This window comes from Xenopus tropicalis, chromosome 10 (assembly GCF_000004195.4).
Source record: "Xenopus tropicalis strain Nigerian chromosome 10, UCB_Xtro_10.0, whole genome shotgun sequence".
Lineage (NCBI taxonomy): Eukaryota > Metazoa > Chordata > Amphibia > Anura > Pipidae > Xenopus > Xenopus tropicalis.
In genome coordinates, this window is record NC_030686.2 from 45,358,166 (window position 1) to 45,383,186 (window position 25,021).

The 25,021-nt window shown below is 44.7% G+C and overlaps 1 protein-coding gene across 1 annotated transcript; it reads left to right on the forward strand.

Annotated features, from left to right (window-relative positions):
• Positions 1–5,115: 5,115 nt before the first annotated feature.
• On the forward strand, positions 5,116–22,012 carry cygb (cytoglobin). Its single transcript, NM_001006869.1, is given in 3 exon segments — positions 5,116–5,434; positions 18,403–18,634; positions 19,848–22,012. Coding segments are annotated over 3 exon segments (540 nt in total). The 5' UTR covers positions 5,116–5,291; the 3' UTR covers positions 20,013–22,012.
• Positions 22,013–25,021: the final 3,009 nt, after the last annotated feature.

Sequence of the window (25,021 nt, forward strand, 5' to 3'; positions counted from 1 at the left end):
AGTGCAAAACTGCAAAAGTGTTAAGTGCCAGAGGTAAAAAATAAATAAGATAAAAATCATAAAGGTATATATGCAATACATTTGGTTCCTAGGTTCCATTGATACATGGCATCATTTTATTACAAATATGTACAATATCTACCAGTCTTCTGTTTGATTTGCTAATCATTTTCTGTTCTGTTTTTGGCCATCAAAAGTCTGTGAACCTGCCTATAGCGCTTTTATTCCACTAAATCCCTCACGCTATGATCAGGAGTTGTGTCTTTGTTTTTTTTTGTGGGCCTTAATCTCACTACAATAAACAAAGAAAAACAGAAGAGAGACTGAGACCACAATGTGAAAATGAAAATGATAACCTTATACATAGCTCCTAGTACCCTCAACTTCTGGAATCCAGGGAACAATGAAAATATAATTTTCCCTTTAAGCAAGGTTGTTTTTTCCAAGCAGCCCCTCTGACCCTGAACTAGGGAAGGCTGGGGGTAAATGCCACAAAGAGACCATAGCTGGGAAAACACTTTTTTTATGCCTTCCTGATGTTAATCTCCTATGGCACGGCACAGCAGGAAATCCCATACCACAGTATATTGCTCCCCAATCAAAAAGAGAGAAAAACAGGACATGCCATGCATTTCACTTTTATAACGATATGGGAGCAAAACAATATACTTAGTAACAATGTTTATAGGTTAAACAAGAGACAAAGGCTCACATACTTTACATACTTTGTTGATCGCAACTCCTAAAGTACCAAGGGGGGCAAAATCATTTCACACAAACTCCATATGTGGACCACAGGGCCTGTGGTGGTGCCTTTTTATGCCAAATGTTTTGGGTGGCCTCCACAGTATAGGTATAGGATTCCTTATCAGGAAACCCGTTATCCAGAAAGCTCTGAATTACGGAAAGCCTGTCTCCCATAGACTCCATTTTAATCAAATAATTCAGAATTTTAAAACTGATTTCCTTTATCTCTGTAGAAATAAAACAGTACCTGTAATTGATCCCAACTAAGGTATAATTACCCTTTATTGGGGGCAGAACAGCCCTATTGGGTTTATTTAATGGTTAAATGATTCCCTTTTCTCTGTAATAATAAAACAGTACCTGTAATTGATCCCAACTAAAATATAATTACCCCTTATTGGGGGAGAACAGCCCTATTGGGTTTATTTAATGGTTAAATGATTCCCTTTTCTCTGTAATAATAAAACAGTACCTGTACTTGATCCCAACTAAGATATAATTACCCCTTATTGGGGGCAGAACAGCCCTATTGGGTTTATTTCATGGTTAAATGATTCCTTTTTCTCTGTAATAATAAAACAGTACCTGTACTTGATCCCAACTAAGATATAATTACCCCTTATTGGGGGCAGAACAGCCCTATTGGGTTTATTTAATGGTTAAATGATTCCCTTTTCTCTGTAATAATAAAACAGTACCTGTACTTGATCCCAACTAAGATATAATTACCCCTTATTGGGGCAGAACAGCCCTATTGGGTTTATTTAATGGTTAAATGATTCCCTTTTCTCTGTAATAATAAAACAGTACCTGTACTTGATCCCAACTAAGATATAATTACCCCTTATTGGGGGCAGAACAGCCCTATTGGGTTTATTTAATGGTTAAATGATTCCCTTTTCTCTGTAATAATAAAACAGTACCTGTACTTGATTCCAACTAAGATATAATTACCCCTTATTGGATGCAAAACAATCCTATTGGGTTTAATTAATGTTTTAATGATTCTTTAGTAGACTTAAGGTATGGAGATCCAAATTACGGAAAGACCCCTTATCCGGAATACCCTTGGTCCTGAGCATTCTGGATAATGGGTCCTATACCTGTACTACCCTCTTACTTTTTATAAATTCCAACCAGGGCTGCATATCTAATGCCTACGGCACTAGAAGAGACACATTTCCAGTCAGAAATCTGAATTTTGCCTTTTAAAGTTGCCAAGGGTGACTTTTTGCTGCCTGGGGCAGGGTTCTCGCTGTGCTACTGGTTATACTTAGTACAACCTTAGAACAAACTGCACTCTGTGCCTCATTGGGCAAGTTGGTAGTAATGGATTAGAGGTGGCAGACATAATTGCCTACTCAATCGAGAGCAGTGATCCCCAGCCAGTAGCTCAGGAGTAACATGTTTTGGAAGCAGAAAGATAGTTTTATTCCAAGTAGAGTCGCCTGCAGACTAGCAGTCCCCATGGGGCTACCAAATAGCCAATCGCAGCACTTATTTGGTATCCCCAAAGAACTTTTTTTATGCTTGTGTACACCTACACTTTTTACATTTGTGTGTGGCTTACGAGTAAAAAAGGTTGGGGATCCCTGATCTAGAGGAAAGCAAAATCCATCAAAACATTGTTACAATGATTCTTTTACCAGTAACTTTATTTTTTGTTTCTTGATCCTTTCTTGACACTGCCCGCTGTATGTGCCAGTCAGTGTACCCTCTTGAGGCTAACTTCCATTTATCACAGTAAAATCCCCTACTGACACCCTAAGATCAAAGTTCTTTCTTCTGTTTCAATGGAATACCCTTGAATAGAATGGTGACTAAGGCACAAGATGGTTTTAGGGTCCCTTAAAATATAAAAGAAAGGCAGAGTTTTATGATATTTATACATACAGGCTATGACAGTATATGATTAGTACACTTATAATATAACATCTATCCTGGCATAGCTCTATCTCACCTTTTTGAAAGGACTTGAATCTGAAATAATTCTGAAATAATATATATCCCTGATGTTTGTAACTGGTATTGAGGAACTGAGAATGAATCTCAGACCAGCCCTCAGCACCTGTTAACTTATATATAGCATACAGGGGTTATGTGTAAGTTAGAGGTTGTGCCCCGGTAGTGTTAATTGGTATAAAGGGGTTGTGTATAGGTTGAAGGCCAGTAAGGGATGTTTTTCCTTAGAAGGTAATGCCAGAGGGGCTGCTGTAAGATGCCATAGACAGTCACTATTTATTGAGCTGGGGGGGGGGGGGCTGTTTGTGCCTCTGGGTACTTGGAATGCCAGGACCCAGGCCCAGACTGGCAATCTGTGGGTTCAGGCAAATGCCAGAGGGGCTGCTGTAAGATGCCATAGACAGTCACTATTTATTGGGCTGGAGGGGGGGCTGTTTGGGCCTCTGGGTACTGGGAATGCCAGGACTCAGGCCCAGACTGGCAATCTGTGGGTTCAGGCAAATGCCAGAGGGGCTGCTGTAAGGTGCCATAGACAGTCACTATTTATTGGGCTGGGGGGGCTGTTTGGGCCTCCGTGTACTTGGAATGCCAGGACTCAGGCCCAGACTGGCAATCTGTGGGTTCAGGCAAATGCCAGAGGGGCTGCTGTAAGGTGCCATATACAGTCACTATTTATTGGGCTGGGGGGGGGGGCTGTTTGGGCCTCTGGGTACTTGGAATGCCAGGACCCAGGCCCAGACTGGCAATCTGTGGGTTCAGGCAAATGCCAGAGGGGCTGCTGTAAGATGCCATAGACAGTCACTATTTATTGGGCTGGGGGGGGGGCTGTTTGGGCCTCTGGATACTTGGAATGCCAGGACCCAGGCCCAGACTGGCAATCTGTGGGTTCAGGCAAATGCCAGAGGGGCTGCTGTAAGGTGCCATAGACAGCCACTATTTATTGGGCTGGGGGGGGGGGGGTGTTTGGGCCTCTGGGTACTTGGAATGCCAGGACCCAGGCCCAGACTGGCAATCTGTGGGTTCAGGCAAATGCCAGAGGGGCTGCTGTAAGATGCCATAGAGAGTCACTATTTATTGGGCTGGGGGGGCTGTTTGGGCCTCTGTGTACTGGAAATAATATTTTGGTTCTCAGTCTAGACTGCCCCAAATCCAGCTCTCTGTCCCTGTTGTTTTTAAACTGGCGTGCATATGGGTTGGAGGCCAACACTTGCTTGTATTCATATATATAATCGTTGTGTGCAAGTTGGAAGCTAGTCTGAGCCCCCATTCTCTTGTATCTGTTACACAAGGGTTGTGCATAATATTTTTCTTGGCCATGCGTTCTACATGCCTCTAGGCATCATTTGAATAAAATCCAGTGGTATATATAGGATATCTGGCACACTAGATGGACAAAGTCTGACTGCACGGCAGCACAGGAGATCTGCAGCCTGGTCAAACTTACAGCCCCTTTGTGCAGGATACGAATTAAGGGCAAGTGCTTCAAACCAGCACCGCGGCCAATGGATCTTGGCAAAGCAAAAACATCCACAGCACGCATGCTGGGAAACTTCAGGGTCCTTAGATAAACAATAAGAGGTGAATAGGGCTGGCTGAAAGGAAATAGTTATATGAATAGAGAAGTGCAGCAAGGTCATGTCTGAAGGAGAATGAAGAGAGTAGCCAAGGGAAAACACAGTGAAAAGGCAGGTTAAAAAAACAAACAAACTAGAATTATATATACACTCAAAGAACTGATAAGGGAGGGAAAGAAAGATACTGTAGGTAAACAAACTGAAGGAGGCAGAGTATGGGGAGGAGGATCTCTGAGATGGAGTATACCGGTTGGGACTGAGGAGCAGAGAAGAGAAGCACAACAATTTGGAAAAGTAGAGGGTTACACAACAGTATCAGAAAAGACAGCAGGAAAAACAACACACAAGGCACTGCCAAAGGGAGAATAAAGACTGAAAAGCATCAGGGCAGCCATGGGATGGAGGAAAGACTATATATACTGTGCCCTTCCATTCCTGTGGCCATAGAATATTAAATATCATAGCTCTTTAAGTCACATGGGGTCCCAAATGCCCTATTTGCAAAAGCCCTAGGGGGTCAAGCAGTGGCCTTGGAGGCCCTAATAACAAGCACAGAATGATATGCAGATATAGGGGGTGGGTGAGGGGATATGTTAATGGAAAATAGACAAGGGGGGGTTAGGAATGAAGAAATAGTTAAGAAGGAGTAAAAGGTGAAAAGGGGAGGGAAGGAGGCTGGGACTGAAAGGGAGACAGAGAGGGAGAGAAGAGGAGGGGGAAGAGGAGGGAGATGAGATGTTTGCACCCTGCCTCAGCCTTCTCACAATGCCTTGAAATATCTTACTTTTGATCAGTTCATTTCCCAGCTGAGAGATTCACACACTCACACACACAAACACGGCACCAGCAGCAGCAGCAATGGGCTCAGCCTGGAGGTCTGACAATTAGACAGATCTCTTTCCAGACACACAATCATAATCCCCCTCCCATCCCGAGCCCAGCTGGGGGGCTCTCTCATTCCTGCTTGGGGGGCTGCGTGTGTTTGTGCCGTTCCTTCTTGACGGGTCCATGGAGAAAGTCCAAGGGGAGAACGACATGGAGCGATGGGAGAGGCTGGAGGAGATAACGGAGAGTGAGCGCGGTGTCATCAAGGAGACCTGGGCACGGGTATATGCCAACTGCGAGGACGTCGGAGTCTCTATACTGATCAGGTAATGCCAGGACAGAGGTCAGCAGAAACAAAATCCTTAATCCTATTAGTGTCACATATACACACACATACAAGCAAAGGATAGCTGTGCACACACATATGCCAGTGTAGTTTGTCAGTGTCACACACATACACAGGGGAGAGGTTCCGTTAGGCTGTCAGTGTTGGACACACACACACACACATAAATAGGAAGGGGACACCGTAGTTTTGTCAGTGTTACACACACACACAGTCTCCAGTGTTGGACACACACATACAGGAAAGGGGTGCCTCAGTTTGTATGTGTTACACACACACAAGGGAGAAAGCACCTTCTGTCAATGTCACACTCAAGCAGGAGAGGGGCTCCCTCAGAGAGTGTTTCCCTCCTCCCTCAGAGTGTCACACTTCACACACTTACACACCTGCAAAGCAGAGAGTCTCCTTAGCTCTGTCGGTGCCACACACACAAGAAAAACTTGTCATGTCAATGTCACACTCATACAGTGGGCGGTGAGACTCCCCTTGATGTTTTGGTGTTACACATATAAAGGACAGGGATCTCCTCTGTCTGTCACTGTCTCATACACACATACACATACAGTAGAGGGGCTTGTTATAGAATAAGAGAAAAGGGTCTGTTGGTGTCACACAATTACAGAGGAATAGGGTCTCTCTGAGTCTGTCAATACAACACATGCAGCAAAGGTGCTCCCTCCCTGTCACACACAAGGGAGAGGGGTTTCCCTGCTTTGTCAGCCCCATATACACAGTAAAAGAACTTCATCAGGTTATCAGTAGCACACACAAGTACAAACACACACACTCTGCAACTCAGTGTCACACACACACACACACACACACACACACAGTACAGGGGTCCTTTAGTCTGTCAGTGTCACACACACACAATAGTCTTCCAGTGTCACACACACACACACAGAGTAGGGGTTCCTTTAGTCTGTCAGTGTCACACACACACACACACCACAGGGTAGGGGTTCCTTTAGTCTGTCAGTGTCACACTTACACGATAGTCTGCCAGTGTCACACACATGTGGTACACACACACAGTACAGGGGTTCCTTTAGTCTGTCAGTGTCACACACAATAGTCTGCCAGTGTCAGACACACGTCGTACGGGTTCCTTTAGTCTGTCAGTGTCACACACACACGCGATAGTCTGCCAGTGTCACACACACAGGGTAGGGGTTTCTTAGTCTGTCAGTGTCACACACACAGGGTAGGGGTTCCTAAGTCTGTCAGTGTCACACACACACAGTGTAGGGGTTCCTAAGTCTGTCAGTGTCACACACACACAGGGTAGGGGTTCCTAAGTCTGTCAGTGTCACACACACACAGCGTAGGGGTTCCTAAGTCTGTCAGTGTCACACACACACAGGGTAGGGGTTCCTAAGTCTGTCAGTGTCACACACACAGCGTAGGGGTTCCTAAGTCTGTCAGTGTCACACACACACAGCGTAGGGGTTCCTAAGTCTGTCAGTGTCACACACACAGGGTAGGGGTTCCTAAGTCTGTCAGTGTCACACACACACAGCGTAGGGGTTCCTAAGTCTGTCAGTGTCACACACACACAGGGTAGGGGTTCCTAAGTCTGTCAGTGTCACACACACAGCGTAGGGGTTCCTAAGTCTGTCAGTGTCACACACACACAGCGTAGGGGTTCCTAAGTCTGTCAGTGTCACACACACAGGGTAGGGGTTCCTAAGTCTGTCAGTGTCACACACACAGGGTAGGGGTACCTTTAGTCTGTCAGTGTCACACACACAGGGTAGGGGTTCCTAAGTCTGTCAGTGTCCCACACACAGGGTAGGGGTTCCTAAGTCTGTCAGTGTCACACACACAGGGTAGGGGTTCCTAAGTCTGTCAGTGTCACACACACAGGGTAGGGGTTCCTAAGTCTGTCAGTGTCACACACAGGGAAGGGGTTCCTAAGTCTCTCAGTGTCACACACACAGGGTAGGGGTTCCTAAATCTGTCAGTGTCACACACACAGGGTAGGGGTTCCTAAGTCTGTCAGTGTCACACACACACACAGGGTAGGGGTTCCTAAGTCTGTCAGTGTCCCACACACAGGGTAGGGGTTCCTAATTCTGTCAGTGTCACACACACACACACACAGGGTAGGGGTTCCTAAGTCTGTCAGTGTCACACACACACAGGGTAGGAGTTCATAAGTCTGTCAGTGTCACACACACAGGGTAGGGGTTCCCAAGTCTGTCAGTTTCACACACACAGGGAGGAGTTCCTAAGTCTGTCAGTGTCACACACACAGGGTAGGGGTTCCCAAGTCTGTCAGTGTCACACACACAGGGTAGGGGTTCCTAAGTCTGTCAGTGTCACACACACACAGGGTAGGAGTTCATAAGTCTGTCAGTGTCACACACACAGGGTAGGGGTTCCCAAGTCTGTCAGTTTCACACACACAGGGTAGGGGATCCTAAGTCTGTCAGTGTCACACACACAGGGTAGGGGTTCCTAAGTCTGTCAGTGTCACACACACACAGGGTAGGGGTACCTTTAGTCTGTCAGTGTCACACACACAGGGCCAGGGGTACCTTTAGTCTGTCAGTGTCACACACACAGGGTAGGGGTACCTTTAGTCTGTCAGTGTCACACACACAGGGTAGGGGTACCTTTAGTCTGTCAGTGTCACACACAGGGTAGGGGTTCCTAAGTCTGTCAGTGTCACATACACAGGGTAGGGGTTCCCAAGTCTGTCAGTGTCACACACAGGGTAGGAGTTCCCAAGTCTGTCAGTGTCACACACACAGGGTAGGAGTTCCCAAGTCTGTCAGTGTCACACACACAGGGTAGGGGTTCCCAAGTCTGTCAGTGTCACACACAGGGTAGGGGTTCCTAAGTCTGTCAGTGTCACACACACAGGGTAGGGGTACCTTTAGTCTGTCAGTGTCACACACACACAGGGTAGGGGTACCTTTAGTCTGTCAGTGTCACACACACAGGGTAGGGGTACCTTTAGTCTGTCAGTGTCACACACACAGGGTAGGGGTACCTTTAGTCTGTCAGTGTCACACACAGGGTAGGGGTTCCTAAATCTGTCAGTGTCACACACACAGGGTAGGGGTACCTTTAGTCTGTCAGTGTCACACACACAGGGTAGGGGTTCCTAAGTCTGTCAGTGTCACACACACAGGGTAGGGGTACCTTTAGTCTGTCAGTGTCACACACACAGGGTAGGGGTACCTTTAGTCTGTCAGTGTCACACACACAGGGTAGGGGTACCTTTAGTCTGTCAGTGTCACACACAGGGTAGGGGTTCCTAAATCTGTCAGTGTCACACACACAGGGTAGGGGTACCTTTAGTCTGTCAGTGTCACACACACAGGGTAGGGGTTCCTAAATCTGTCAGTGTCACACACATACAGGGTAGGAGTTCCTAAGTCTGTCAGTGTCTCACACACTCACAAGAAAGGGGTTACTTGTTATGGCAGCTTTGCCCAGTCGAGTGGCTCTTTTATATGTATATTATATTACAGAAACCATTTAGTATCTTACAGACAGGTAAAAATTACACACATTAACGGTATTTGTGCCCAAAGGCGCTCCTTGCACTTCCAAATAGTGTCGAGCAACCATTGCTTTGTTCTGAAAATTTTGACAGCGCAAATACTGATTGTGGGGAACCCTGAAGTTACTGCCACCCACGAGGGTGAAAATAGCTCCAGGGTTCCAACAGTGGCCTGTGTCTATAAAAAAACACAACGACCATGTGCAGATGTCACTTTGCCCGGAAATGCCAATAAAGATATGTAGTAGTAATACACTGAATCCAGGATTTGGTTCAGGATCTGGCCTTTTTTGTCCTTCGAATACGAATCCTTACAATCATGTGGCCTTTGGTCATGTAAACACGGAATTGAATTTTTTTGTAATTGCATGCAAAGCACTTGCCTCTATTTTACCCTTCAGTAGTCTAGTTAGCATATGGTTCGGTATTTGGCCAAATCTTTAATGAAAGATTCGGGGTTTGGCGGAAATAATTTTCAGCACAACTGCAGCCCGTTAGGGTTAAAGTGCAAGAGCAGTTGCATAGAATGCATTGGTCACGACTGCGTCAGGCACATTTCCCTTTTGTCACTGCAATGGCACTGAAATTCTGGGGTGAGCTTGAACCTGCACTTTGTACCCAGCACTTGTGGCTGTAAATGACCCCTTTAGCATTGAGTGGATAGCAGCAAGTCCCCTTTAATCACTTCTCTCTACCACACTCTTTCTCCTCTCTTGCTGCCTCCTGCTGTTTCTCTACCATCTCCTGCACCATTTGCAAATTAGCAGAGGGCGGCTGTTATAATTATGTAGTCAATTAGTAACTGGAATTACATACTGGCTGCCAGGCCTTGCATTCCCATGTTAAATATATAATATGTTTATGTAATGCATATATAATGTTCATGCACTGAATCTGTTAAGTGGCTCTGTCGCCCCAAGGTAGTTTACCCCTTCAGTGGCCGCTCAGCTCAGAGATGCATGTTTAAGAAGCTTTAAAACACAAAAACTTTGTAGCACAAAATGCCTGTACACACTGTCATTTCTACTCTAAAGCTGGCTATAAGCATATTAGTACTTGTATGGTGGTCCACCGATCCCAGCCCAAAACACCTTCTTTGCAGGTTTATGGTTCGACAGCGGTAAATGAGAATGAAAAATAAAAATCTTAAACTATCTCTAATTTGCCTCAGATTTGATTTGGACTAGTCCCTAGATAAACATGGTATTAAGAGAATAATGTAGGTAGCCTTCTGCTTTCTCACTTATTAAAAAGGCATACAGAGCTTCCTCGAGACTTTATAATGTATTTGCCGGTACAACAGCTTTAGGGAGATAATTCCTCAGTTTAATACCTTTCTCTGTAAAAAAACAAAAAAACCTTTTCACACCTTATAATGAAACCTCCTTTCTGTTAATCTCAATGGAAGCCTTTGTATGGTTTGGAAAGATCCCCTGGTGATTAAGGCAGGAGGTATTATATTCCACAGTTGCTTTATATTATTATTATCCTTTAATTATAGAGCGACAAACTATTCTGGGAACCAGAACCCCTGGAGGAAACCCACAAAGGCGCTTCTTTTTCTATGTAAACAATCCCAACTTGGCCAACCTTCCCTCATATATTTTATACCCGCTAAGTTGCTCTTCTTTGGAGACTAAAACTGCACTGCCTATTCTATCTATTCCTATCCCCTCTTCTTGTTAATGTATACCCATTTTATTACTGGGCAGTAACTTGCTGGCCTTTTTCTTACTACAACATGTTTGTAAATACCCCTATTCATACTGAGCGTTTTACAGACCCTAATGAGTGGTAGGAAAACAACCCAAACCTGTGGCCCTCTAGTTGTTGGGAAAAATATCTCTGTGTATCGGTGACTGGCAACAACTAATGTGAGATAGTCCCCACAGCTGGGGACAATGACATGTTTGATTTATAATTTAAGCCATATTCCTATCAATCACTGTCTTTATCAAACGAGAGTGAATGCCATGCATAAATTCAATCTCTGTCTCCCTACCAAATTGCTATTAAACTGTCTGCGGCTGTACCTCCCTTAAAGCTTGGTGACAGCACAGACAAAAGTGTTGAATTACATGCAGCCTGCCAAGTCCCAAGGTCACTCTACCCTTCCGAATCCCAAATTCGCCGTTGCTTCTGACACTGTCAGTCACTGCCGTCCCTGGGGCTTTCTCTTCTAAGAGCAGGTTATGAATAATAAAGCTCACTGTTGCTTCACATTATTCACTCTCTCTATGAAAAGGCTATGGGTTTGTCACTGCTTCTCTACTCCTCAATTCTTCTCTTGATAAACAAGAGGTTACCGAACTACAGGGCTGAACAACAAGGGGGGCAAAGGACTACTTGGGGGGTCATATTTATGGCTGTCCAGAAACTATATTTTATTTATCTGTAACCCTGTTATAAACTATTAAGTACGTGGGGGTCCAAAGTTTGAAAGGGAGACAAGGCTGAAACTTTCTGTAGCAAACTATATAATTTTAGTTCTTTTATTACCATGTCATAAAACATTTTTTGTTTTCTCCCAGACTTATATTACATTTACTAACAGTCCTCCAGTACTAGTTGTCTCTATTTGTTGTTGTAGATCAGGGATCCCCAACCTCATGTAAAACGTGTTGGTAAGCCACACAAGCATGAATGTTCTTTGGGGATGCCAAATAAGGGCTGTGATTGCCTATTTGGTAGCCTCATGAGGACTGCTAGGCTGCAGGAGGCTCTGCTTGGAGTAAAACTGCATCTCTGTGATTCCAAAATCAAAGTCAGGAATTTAAAAATAAGCACCTACTTTGAAGCCACTGGGAGCAACAGCAAAGGGGGTGGTGAGTAACATGTTGTTCCCGAGTTGCTGGCTGGGGATCACTGCTCCAACTGTTGTGCAGAAAGTCCCATGAATTCAAGTTATTTTGCTAAAGGCCCTGCTAAAAGAGAAGGAAAGGTAAAATCACTGGGGGTGCCAAATGTTAGGTACCCCCCAGTGACTGCAATCACTAACCTAATATCAGGGTTGGTGCTCCAGTTAGGAGAAAACTGCACCAGCCCGGGGTAGCTGCAAACGACCAATCCTCTTTCTCCTGCCTTCTTTATTCGCAATCCCTGTGCCAACACATGTGGGTATAAGGTAAGCTCCTACAATCACTGGGGGGTGCCTAAAACTTTGGCACCCCCCAGTGATTATACAGTGGCTTGCAAAAGTATTCGGCCCCCTTGAAATTTTCCACATTTTGTCACATTACAGCCACAAACATGAATCAATTTTATTGGAATTCCACGTGAAAGACCAATACAAAGTGGTGTACACGTGAGAAGTGGAACGAAAATCATACATGATTCCAAACATTTTTTACAAATAAATAACTGCAAAGTGGGGTGTGCGTAATTATTCAGCCCCCTGAGTCAATACTTTGTAGAACCCCCTTTTGCTGCAATTACAGCTGCCAGTCTTTTAGAGTATGTCTCTACCAGCTTTGCCCATCTACAGACTGAAATCCTTGCCCATTCTTCTTTGCAAAACAGCTCCAGCTCAGCCAGATTAGATGGATAGCGTTTGGGAACAGCAGTTTTCAGATCTTGCCACAGATTCTCGATTGGATTTAGATCTGGACTGTGACTGGGCCATTCTAACACATGGATATGTTTTGGTTTAAACCATTCCATTGTTGCCCTGGCTTTAGGTTTAGGGTCGTTGTCCTGCTGGAAGGTGAACCTCCGCCCCAGTCTCAAGTCTTTGGAGGTTTTCTTCCAAGATTGCCCTGTATTTGGCTCCATCCATCTTCCCATCAACTCTGAGCAACTTCCCTGTCCCTGCTGAAGAGAAGCACCCCCAGAGCATGATGCTGCCACCACCATATGTGACAGTGGGGATGGTGTATTCAGAGGGATGTGCAGTGTTAGTTTTCCGCCACACATAGCGTTTTGCATTTTGGTCTCATCTGACCAGAGCCCCTTCTTCCACATGTTTGCTGTGTCCCCCACATGGCTTGTGGTAAACTGCAAACGGGACTTCTTATGGTTTTCTGTTAACAATGGCTTTCTTCTTGCCACTCTTCCATAAAGGCCAACTTTGTGCAGTGCACGACTAATAGTTGTCCTATGGACAGATTCCCCCACCTGAGCTGTAGATCTCTGCAGCTCCCCCAGAGTCACCATGGGCCTCTTGGCTGCATTTCTGATCAGCGCTCTCCTTGTTCGGCCTGTGAGTTTAGGTGGACGGCCTTGTCTTGGTAGGTTTACAGTTGTGCCATACTCCTTCCATTTCTGAATGATCGGCGGAACAGGGCTCCGTGGGATGTTCAAGGCTTTGGAAATCTTTTTGTAGCCTAAGCCTGCTTTAAATTTCTCAATAACTTTATCCCTGACCTGTCTGGTGTGTTCTTTGGACTTCATGGTGTTGTTGCTCCCAATATTCTCTTAGACACCCTCTGAGGCCGTCACAGAGCAGCTGTATTTGTACTGACATTAGATTACACACAGGTGCACTCTATTTAGTCATTAGCACTCATCAGGCAATGTCTATGGGCAACTGACTGCACCAACCAAAGGGGGCTGAATAATTACGCACACCCCACTTTGCACTTATTTATTTGTAAAAAAAGTTTGGAATCATGTATGATTTTCGTTCCACTTCTCACGTGTACCCCACTTTGTATTGGTCTTTCACGTGGAATTCCAATAAAATTGATTCATGTTTGTGGCTGTAATGTGACAAAATGTGGAAAAGTTCAAGGGGGCCGAATACTTTTGCAAGCCACTGTACATTGCCTTCTCCTTTAATAGTAAGTGTTTGCTACTCATTAGTACTGGATTTTTTATTGAAGGTTAAGTTAGTTGTAGCTGTTTGCTTTTGAGGCCCTATACATTCTTGGTGTTTATAGATTCTTTATGTTTATAGTGGCCAAGGCCAAATGTTGGACCTCAGAGTGGTTTTTGAACCTAATTGGTCTAAAAGTACAATAAATATTTTATAGGTGTACTCATAATTCCTTCTTAGGTAGATGACATTGGGCACATTCTCCACCGGCATTTTAAGCCCAGTTGGAGGAGACTGTAAAACTGCTCCCATTCATTTTTTTATGGGATAGGCAGGACAATGCTGGTAGTAACATTTATTGGCCTGTAAATCATCTGTAGAGATTTTCTATGCTGAAGAACGCCAGTACAAGTGCTGTCATGTTTTTATTATTCCAGTAAATAGGATGCAGAGGTGGTGGCTTAAAGAGCAAGGAAAGGCTTCTACTATAGCACCTAATATGTTGTAGAGCCCCCTTTCCTGTAGCAAATCGCCAACTTTAACTTCACAGTATGTGTGGTCTATCACGGCCGCCATCCTGGATTTCCAAACACCCACGCTCGCACCACCCCCCCGCACACCAAACACCCGCAATCCCCCCCCAGGTCACCCCACACCTGTGCTAGCACATCACCAAACCTCCCCCCGCTACCCGCAGCGCTCGCACATCACCAACCCCCCCCCCGCGTGCTACCCGCAGCGCTCGCCTGTCCTTCGGCTGTTCTGCTTAGCTGTTCTGTTCAGTGTCTGTGTGTCTCAGTTAAGGGGAACGGAGGGGAGCGCCTGCTTTTGTCTATGAAAATCAGCAAAGCGCATGCGCCGCCTACAGTGTCCTGGTCCCATAATCAGTGCAGGAGCATTGCATTATGGGAATCCTCTTTACCCAGCTCAGCGTTTTATCTGCCTGTTTAGCTTCAGATCATCTGAACAGGTGAAATATGGGGAGACTTAAGGGCACTATTGAAACAACTGAAGGTATGCCTGCAGCTTGAGATTAACTCTTTATTAGCCTTTCCTTCTCCTTTAAGGGACTGCTTCTTCATTTGAAATAGGCTGGTGTAGAGTATGCCCAATGTGCCGTCAGTCCCATGTTTGTTTCATCAACATCCAGCAGTTTTCTTTTGAAGCTTCCATTAATCCCAATAATAAGAGGTACTTTCCTAAAGGGGGATATAGCCATGTGCAAGGACAGGGAAACGTTCCCATATAATATTTTTTAAAAGAGTAGTGCAGTGGGATTAGCCAGACTCCCCAAATGTGATGCGGCCACCAACACTGCTTTGCTGCTCTACTTTCTAAGGCAAAGTACGTGGCAGAGGGCAACCATTGGGAAGGTATGTAATGCATTTGGGGTGAGGAAAGGGGGGGGGTTCCTTGTTCTCTGACCACATCTATCTATGTTGCAGCAGAACAAAATATATGTTATTATTGGTGATGCTTTCTCAACTGAATTTATCCGAAAATGTAAATTCAGTATTGTAGTTTTGAAAACACTGATGCAGGCAATCGTAGCTCTGAATCACTTGACTTACAATGAGTACTTCATGCTGAGCTGAATTAAAGCGGCTTCCAACAGTTTAATAACCAGAACCACTGCAGATCAAGTTCTAGCAGATCAAGAGGCACCAGGCAGCAACATGAAATCATTAAAGGGGCAGTATACCCTTTTTTGCAATACTATATTTTTCTTTAAAGAAGCAGTATATGGTAAACTTATATATTCGTATTAAGTTACTGTTCAGGACAGAGCTTTAGCAGCCCTATAACAATAATGATCCAAGCCTTTAAATCTGTCTGTAGCAGCTCCCCCATCTTGGATCTTGTTAGGCCATCTTTTGAGGGTCAGTGACTCTGCACATGCTCAGTGTGAAACAGGCTGCTGTAGAAGGCTGTAAAAATTAATCAAGCAGAAAACTAGGGTCGTTTTTTATAGAAGCTGATGCTACATGGCTGCTTATTTCATTCTGATGCAGAGTGCACTGGTTTCTGAGCTGCCATGTAGAATAAATCTGAATTCATTATTAACTAGCCTTGTATTTTGACTTATATATTATTTATATTATACACTGGTTATTGTGGGCTGGTCCCCAATCTCTGCTAAGTGAAAGCAGAACACCTTCAGAGATACAGATATTCACTGATAAAGGGTGGTGGTTGCCTTGGGCTAGTAAAGAAGCCAAAACCACACAAAACTATGGAAGTGTTTAGACATGAATTGGATGCAATGTCGCTGAAATTAGCTTGGAGTTGGGATGGAGTCATTTCCTGCACTCTACACAACATCAAATTGACATTGGGGCACAAATATGCTGTGCGTGTTGACACAGGCCGCTGTTGGAACCCTGAACTTGAAGGTGGTAGCAGCGTCAGGGTTCCAACTGCGGTCTGCATCAACACGCACACCATATTTGTGCCTAAAGAATCATGCCCGATGTCAATTTGATGTAGGCACACTTGCACGTGATTTGGAAGGAGACAAGATGGATGAACCTGTAGAAAACTATAGCAATATCTTTGGATACAGGTACCGTCCATATGCAAAACCACTGCATCTATTTTTGCGCAACTGCAATGGGGGGCACCTAACATTTTGGCTTTCCCCCAGTCATGGAGCCTTTGCTTCTCCTTAAGGGCTGTGGCACACGTGGAGATCAGTCGCTGCGCGACAAATCTCCCTTGTCACGGGCGACTAATCTCCCCGAAATGCCATCCCACCGGCGAAAATGTAAATGGGGTATGCCATCCCACCGGCGAGTTACATACTCGCCGGTGGGATGGCATATGGGGGAATTTGTAGCAGGCGACTAATCTCCCCGTCTGTCAAAGCCCTTAAGGAGAGATACAGGTATGGGATATATTATCCAGAATGCAGGGGACCTGGGTTTTTCCGGATAAGAGATCTTTCTGTTGGATAACCATACGTTACTAAAAAATCATTGAAAGGTTAAACAAACTAGGTAGGATTGTCTTGCCTCCAATAAGTATTCATTATATCAAATGCAAGGTACTGTTTTATTATTTTAGAGAAAAAGTAAATCCACTTTTAAAATATGAATTACAGGTATGGGATCCCTTATCCGGAAACCCGATATCCAAAAAACCATAAAACAGTGCTTTGTACTTGATCCCAACTAAGATATAATTACCCCTTACTGGGGGCAGAAGAGTCCTATTGTGTTTATTTAATGGTTAAATGATTCCCTTTTCTCTGTAATAATAAAACAGTACCTGTACTTGATCCCAACTAAGATATAATTACCCCTTATTGGGGGCAGAACAGCCCTATTGGGTTTATTTAATGGTTAAATGATTCCCTTTTCTCTGTAATAATAAAACAGTACCTGTACTTGATCCCAACTAAGATATAATTACCCCTTATTGGGGGCAGAACAGCCCTATTGGGTTTATTTCATGGTTAAATGATTCCCTTTTCTCTGTAATAATAAAACAGTACCTGTACTTGATCCCAACTAAGATATAATTACCCCTTATTGGGGCAGAACAGCCCTAATGGGTTTATTTAATGGTTAAATGATTCCCTTTTCTCTGTAATAATAAAACAGTACCTGTACTTGATCCCAACTAAGATATAATTACCCCTTATTGGGGGCAGAACAGCCCTATTGGGTTTATTTAATAGTTAAATGATTCCCTTTTCTCTGTAATAATAAAACAGTACCTGTACTTGATCCCAACTAAGATATAATTACCCCTTATTGGGGCAGAACAGCCCTATTGGGTTTATTTAATGGTTAAATGATTCCCTTTTCTCTGTAATAATAAAACAGTACCTGTACTTGATCCCAACTAAGATATAATTAATCTGGGACCCAAACCCCCCCCGGAAAAAGCAATGGATCAAGCTCATCAACGGAGCCCTACCCTCCATTAAATTGACATACCTTGCCAGAGGATGCCCAGCAAAGTTTGATAAAGTATGGCAACCATGGCTGGATGTGGAAGGGGACACCCTGCCTACAACAGCAGACACCCCGAATTTTCCATATTAACCCCTTAAGTCTCACTAACCCCAATGCGAGCAAATGTGCAAACTCCCTACCAACCCTTCTTCCCTTCTCCTTTTCTCCCTTTTCTCTCCCCCTCTCTTATATTGGTTTTATTTGTTTGGGAAAAAAGGAAAATAAAAACATTTAAAAAAAAAAAAAAAAAAAAAGATATAATTAATCCTTACTGGATGTAAAATAATCCTATTGGGTTTAATTAATGTTCTATTGATTTAGTAGACTTAAGGTATGAAGATCCAAACTACGGAAAGACCCCTTATCCGGAATACCCTTGGTCCCGAGCATTCTGGATAATGGGTTCTATACCTGTATTTGCTTTTAATGGAGTCTATGGGAGATGGCCTTCCTGTAATGCAAAGCCTTCTGGATAACGGGTTTCTCAGGATAACAGACTTTATAGCTGTAAAAAAAAAGGAAGGCAGGTTTTATTAATCTGAACCCATTACTGCTCGAGGCCATACGACGAGCAACTGTTCTGCACACATTGGTAGCCTAGGAAATCTGTCCTTGTTCCAGCCCTGAAACTCACACTGCAGTGACTCTCTTTTCTCATTTCTCTCCCCGCTCCTTGTTGTTTCCCAAATACTTCACCCTCTCTCACAACACACAAAAAAAAGGTTCTTTGTCAACTTCCCCTCCGCCAAGCAGCACTTCAGCCAGTTTAAGCACATGGAGGACCCTTTGGAGATGGAAGGCAGTGTGCAGCTGCGCAAGCATGCCCGGCGGGTGATGGGTGCTGTCAACAGTGTGGTGGAAAACCTTGGCGACCCCGAGAAAATAACTACTGTTCTGTCGATCGTTGGGAAGAGCCACGCTCTCAAACACAAAGTGGACCCTGTCTACTTTAAGGTAAGGAAGCGTGACGGATTCATAGAAACGTCAACCTGCACTATATGGAGACCAGGGTCATACATATGCAACAAAGAGTGGATTAAACCTTGTGTATTCCATGAAACATTTTTTAATGTTTTCAAAAAAACCATACAGCTTTTGGGCCTCTTGTGTCATCCCTTAATTAAGAAAGGAATAAATATTGTCACTATTTTGTTAGGTTTGAAAAGGGTTGTAAGCAGCAGTCCTGCCCTGCTTTATGGCTGAGATTCTAGCTATCTGTATAACAGAGCATTCTGTCACAGTGGCACAGATCCTATCTGATCCCCCCATTGTAAGCAGCAGTCCTGCCCTGCTTTATGGCTGAGATTCTAGCTATCTGTATAACAGAGCATTCTGTCACAGTGGCACAGATCCTATCTGATCCCCCCATTGTAAGCAGCAGTCCTGCCCTGCTTTATGGCTGAGATTCTAGCTATCTGTATAACAGAGCATTCTGTCACAGTGGCACAGATCCTATCTGATCCCCCCATTGTAAGCAGCAGTCCTGCCCTGCTTTATGGCTGAGATTCTAGCTATCTGTATAACAGAGCATTCTGTCACAGTGGCACAGATCCTATCTGATCCCCCCCCCCCCCATTGTAAGCAGCAGTCCTGCCCTGCTTTATGGCTGAGATTCTAGCTATCTGTATATCTGAGCATTTTGTCATTGTGACACAGCTGAGAATTTAGCTATCTTTTAAATTCAATTAATAATTAAATTATAGCAAAGTAACAGAAAAAAATGCATTTTGTTTCTGACCTTATTTAACCCATTTATTCATCTTATATGAAGGATTCAGAATCCAAAGAATTCTAGCACATCTCTATTGCATACTATAATGAAGCATATGTGAAGGTTGATTATATCCCACAATAAATTCCTTTACACAAATATCCTGCAGCGTCCTGTATGTATGAAATAGTCATAGATTGCTGCACATATGTATCAGATAAGAGTACATCATAAAAATATTTTTAACAAATAAGTAACAGCCCTGGGTTGCTAGGTGCAATGACCCTAGAAACTAGACCATAAAAAAATGTATAACAATTAAAGATAAAGACAATCCCCTTCATAAAGGCTTCTGCGTCTAGATGGATTTTCTTTTACACGCTCTCATGTAATTAATAAATCGTGAACAGCATTACACAGAGCAGATATTCTCTAACTCTGACTGTCCCTCTTTAGATCCTGACTGGGGTAATGCTGGAGGTCATTGCAGAAGAGTACGCCAAAGATTTCACCCCCGACGTACAGCTAGCTTGGAACAAACTTCGGAGCCACTTATACAGCCACGTACTGTCTGCATACAAGGAGGCGGGCTGGACACAGTACCCCAGTAACTCTGTGTGAGCCCTCCCTGAATATCCCAATGAAGGCCTAGCTAAGGACTCCTGGCCCTGGCTGTCTCAGACCAAATTTATCTGTGGCAGGTGGAGCGGAGAAGGTTGTAGGGTGGGTGGGATATTAACCTTGTTGCTGCTAGGAGGGTGTAAAAACATAATTGGGGTGTGGGTGGGAGGGGGACAGCAGGGGGTGAGTTAGAATTAAAGGGCAAGGGAGAGATATTTTTTCATATACCAGTAATTTTCTGGCTTTGGGCATACCGTTAGCCACCCACATTTTATTCTACTCCCTTAGTAAAATCAAGTAACGTCATTACACAAAGGCCTGTGAAAATGTGACAGTCTTCAGAGAAAAGGGCAGAGATATATGAATATTCTAATAACCAATAAATATTGATCCTACCTGTTTCTCTTAAGCCGGCCATACACGCCTCGTTTCGTACGATATTCGGTGCGAGTATGGTGGCTCGAAGAGGCGACCGATACCGCAGAAGGCTGCGGATATCGGTCGACTTGTTGATCTGCCAGGTTAAAAGATTTTGATCCGGCGCCATTGAAGGCGCCCAAGCAAAATCTATGTTCAGGGCTGAATCGCCAGGTAGAGGTAGAATTTCTATTGTTTCTACCTCCATATCTGACGATTCAGCCCTCAACATCAGTGGAGGGTGGGAAAGATCAGACCTGCAACATGTATGGCCACCTTTACACTCATGTCCAGTCTGCAGCCGACCAGCCATTGTTTACATGCAGCTTCCAGCATCCTTCAACAGAGATGTCAAGGGCAAAGGGAGATTAGTTGCCTGCCGTTAAAATCGTCTACCGCAGGTGACTAATCTCCCTGAAATGCTTTTCAACCAGCAATAAAGTGAATCGCTGGTGGAAAGGCATCTTTTTTCGAAGTTGCTTGAAAGTACCTGCAGTAGGAAACGTCATGCGACTTTGGAAAAATGAAGCAATGTGTATGCCTTTCCACTGGTGATTCATGGCAGCAGAGATTTAACCGTGGGCAACTAATTTACCCGTGGGACATCGGCATAAGATGTACAACAGCTGGAGGGCTGCATGTTGGACATGCCTGCTCTATTTCATACATTATTCATAGACTAAGACTAAATTACACCATCACCTGATGAAGGTTCCTGTGTGGAACTGAAATGTTGGATTGATTAAACCTCATAAATTGCTCAGCAAAACCAAAAACAGTTTGGGGCAGGATATAATATCTGGAATATAATGGCTGTTACTAGGGTTGCCACCTTTCAGGCTTCCTCTTACCAGCCAGGGCAGGGGGCGGGTCAACGGGGGGGGGGCAGTCCATGATGTCAGGAGGTTGGAAAAGGAGCTGAGAAAGGGGATAGGGAGGTGGCCCGGGGGCAAAGGACAAGGTATTACAAACCTGAAATACCAGCAAGGCCGGCAGATTGGAGGTGGCGCGGGGGCAAAGGACAAGTTATTACAAACCTGAAATACCAGGGAGGCCAGGTGGCAACCCTAGTTGTTATGTACCTGTTAAAGTTTACCTTCCAATTAATTGATACTCCTGATTGGCCATCTCCCCCTTTTCTTTGAGCGACTGTGATGACATCACTGATTGACATCCTTTCCTTCCCTGTGCTGCCGCCAGTTTCCGAGGGACCAAAACTGGAAAATCTTTTACTGAAATAGTAGATAAATATATATAAGAATAAAAGCAGACTAGCAAAACTTGCATTATCTGTGCCAAATTTGTTACAATATTACAAAAAATGGTTGCCTAAAGTTCACTAATGAAGTAGACCACCCCCCCCATTCTGGATTTTCCACTATTGGTTGCTAGAGAGGCTCCACAAGGGGCCATAGAAATTTGTGGGTGGTGCGGAATGAATTAAGTTGTGAATGGGAATTTCTGGGACAGACTCAGTTGTATACATTTCTGGGCTATCAGATGTTGTGTCAAATATGTCAGTCCTTATATATTACTCTGTTTTAATGTAACCTAGAAATAAATATCTATATCTATATATATTATTGGAGCTTCAGCTTTTTTATTTTGTTTGAATTTTAAATGGAGCAAAGAGCTCCATTTGCATAGAATTGGCCTTCAGGCTGGGCCCCCTTAGCTCATAACAAGGTTATAGATATATAGAAACATTGGGGTGACAGTCACCCCGCTATAGTTCCAGGGGTACCCAGGGCACAAATAAGCACTCACCCCAAATCCCCCCCTAACTGGCCTTCAGGCTGGGCCCCCTTAGCCCATAACAAGGTTACAGATATATAGAAACATTGGGGTAACAGTCACCCCGCTATAGTTCCAGGGGTACCCAGGGCACAAATAAGCACTCACCCCAAATCCCCCCTAACTGGCCTTCAGGCTGGGCCCCCTTAGCCCATAACAAGGTTACAGATATATAGAAACATTGGGGTAACAGTCACCCTGCTATAGTTCCAGGGGTACCCAGGGCACAAATAAGCACTCACCCCAAATCCCCCCCTAACTGGCCTTCAGGCTGGGCCCCCTTAGCCCATAACAAGGTTACAGATATATAGAAACATTGGGGTAACAGTCACCCTGTTATAGTTCCAGGGGTACCCAGGGCACAAATAAGCACTCACCCCAAATCCCCCCCTAACTGGCCTTCAGGCTGGGCCCCCTTAGCCCATAACAAGGTTACAGATATATAGAAACATTGGGGTAACAGTCACCCTGCTATAGTTCCAGGGGTACCCAGGGCACAAATAAGCACTCACCCCAAATCCCCCCCTAACTGGCCTTCAGGCTGGGCCCCCTTAGCCCATAACAAGGTTACAGATATATAGAAACATTGGGGTAACAGTCACCCTGCTATAGTTCCAGGGGTACCCAGGGCACAAATAAGCACTCACCCCAAATCCCCCCCTAACTGGCCTTCAGGCTGGGCCCCCTTAGCCCATAACAAGGTTACACATATATAGAAACATTGGGGTAACAGTCACCCTGCTATAGTTCCAGGGGTACCCAGGGCACAAATAAGCACTCACCCCAAATCCCCCCCTAACTGGCCTTCAGGCTGGGCACCCTTAGCCCATAAAAAGCTTACAGATATATAGAAACATTGGGGTAACAGTCACCCCGCTATAGTTCCAGGGGTACCCAGGGCACAAATAAGCACTCACCCCAAATCCCCCCAACTGGCCTTCAGGCTGGGCCCCCTTAGCCCATAAAAAGGTTACAGATATATAGAAAAATTGGGGTAACAGTCACCCTGCTATAGTTCCAGGGGTACCCAGGGCACAAATAAGTACTCACCCCAAATCTCCCCCTAACTGGCCTTCAGGCCCCCTTAGCTCATAACAAGGTTACAGATATATAGAAACATTGGGGTAACAGTCACCCGGCTATAGTTCCAGGGGTACCCAGGGCACAAATAAGCACTCACCCCAAATCCCCCCCTAACTGGCCTTCAGGCTGGGCCCCCTTAGCCCATAACAAGGTTACAGATATATAGAAACATTGGGGGGTAACAGTCACCCCGCTATAGTTCCAGGGGTACCCAGGGCACAAATAAGCACTCACCCCAAATCCCCCCCTAACTGGCCTTCAGGCTGGGCCCCCTTAGCCCATAACAAGGTTACAGATATATAGAAACATTGGGGTAACAGTCACCCTGCTATAGTTCCAGGGGTACCCAGGGCACAAATAAGCACTCACCCCAAATCCCCCCCTAACTGGCCTTCAGGCTGGGCCCCCTTAGCCCATAACAAGGTTACAGATAGAAGCCACCCAGGTAATTTTATTCTTTAATGAAAAACAAAAATTCTTATTGAATCCACAACCCTTATGTATAATTATCAATGAAATTAGATGGATGCTGCAGTTCTGGTTTATCGGCAGCCATGCAGTTTGGATCTGTATAAAACCAAGGAAGGAGGATCAATCCAACTTATATTTACACGTATTTACAGTAAACATAATGTTACAAATGCCTTTTCATCCTTTGTGCTTCACAAGGCTAAGGAATTAACTCTTTCACAGCAGTGTAAGGTTTCTCCCATGGGTGAAAGTGTCAGTTGTGCTTCAGTGACAGCTGGGGAACCCATGCAGAACCAGAGGTGACATGAAGCATCTGTGTGAGCTGTCATATCCCCGGCAGCAGGAGGGAGAGGTCACAAAACAAGACTCACCCATTCACCCGCCTTTCTTTCCTCTCTCACACGCATGGAAGAGCAGAGATTCAGCTAACAGCTGGAGGGACAACTGGGAGCTGAGGCACCAGCACTGGTTTCTGTAGCAAACTGGATAGGATCGGACCAGCTGGATAGGATATGTAAGGCATTATACAGTGTGCTACATACTGCTTGCAGAGCATTAGAAAGCCAGCTAGTTATGCATGTATATCAATGTATTTAGCTGCACATAAGTAACTAGACTACTAAGCACAATTCAGCAGGAACAGCCCCCTAAGTTTGCTCATAGCCTGTACAGAGAGATACCATAAAACTATGGCACATAGGGATCCCCCTGTACTAAGCACAATTCAGCAGGAACAGCCCCATAAATGTGCTCATAGCCTGTACAGAGAGATACCATAAAACTATGGCACATAGGGATTCCCCTGTACTAAGCACAATTCAGCAGGAACAGCCCCCTAAGTTTGCTCATAGCCTGTACAGAGAGATACCATAAAACTATGGCACATAGGGATTCCCCTGTACTAAGCACAATTCAGCAGGAACAGCCCCCTAGGTTTGCCCATAGCCTGTACAGAGAGATACCATAAAACTATGGCAGCATAGGGATTCCCCTGTACTAAGCACAATTCAGCAGGAACAGCCCCCTAAGTTTGCTCATAGCCTGTACAGAGAGATACCATAAAACTATGGCACATAGGGATTCCCCTGTACTAAGCACAATTCAGCAGGAACAGCCCCCTAAGTTTGCTCATAGCCTGTACAGAGAGATACCATAAAACTATGGCAGCATAGGGATCCCCCTGTACTAAGCACAATTCAGCAGGAACAGCCCCCTAAGTTTGCTCATAGCCTGTACAGAGAGAT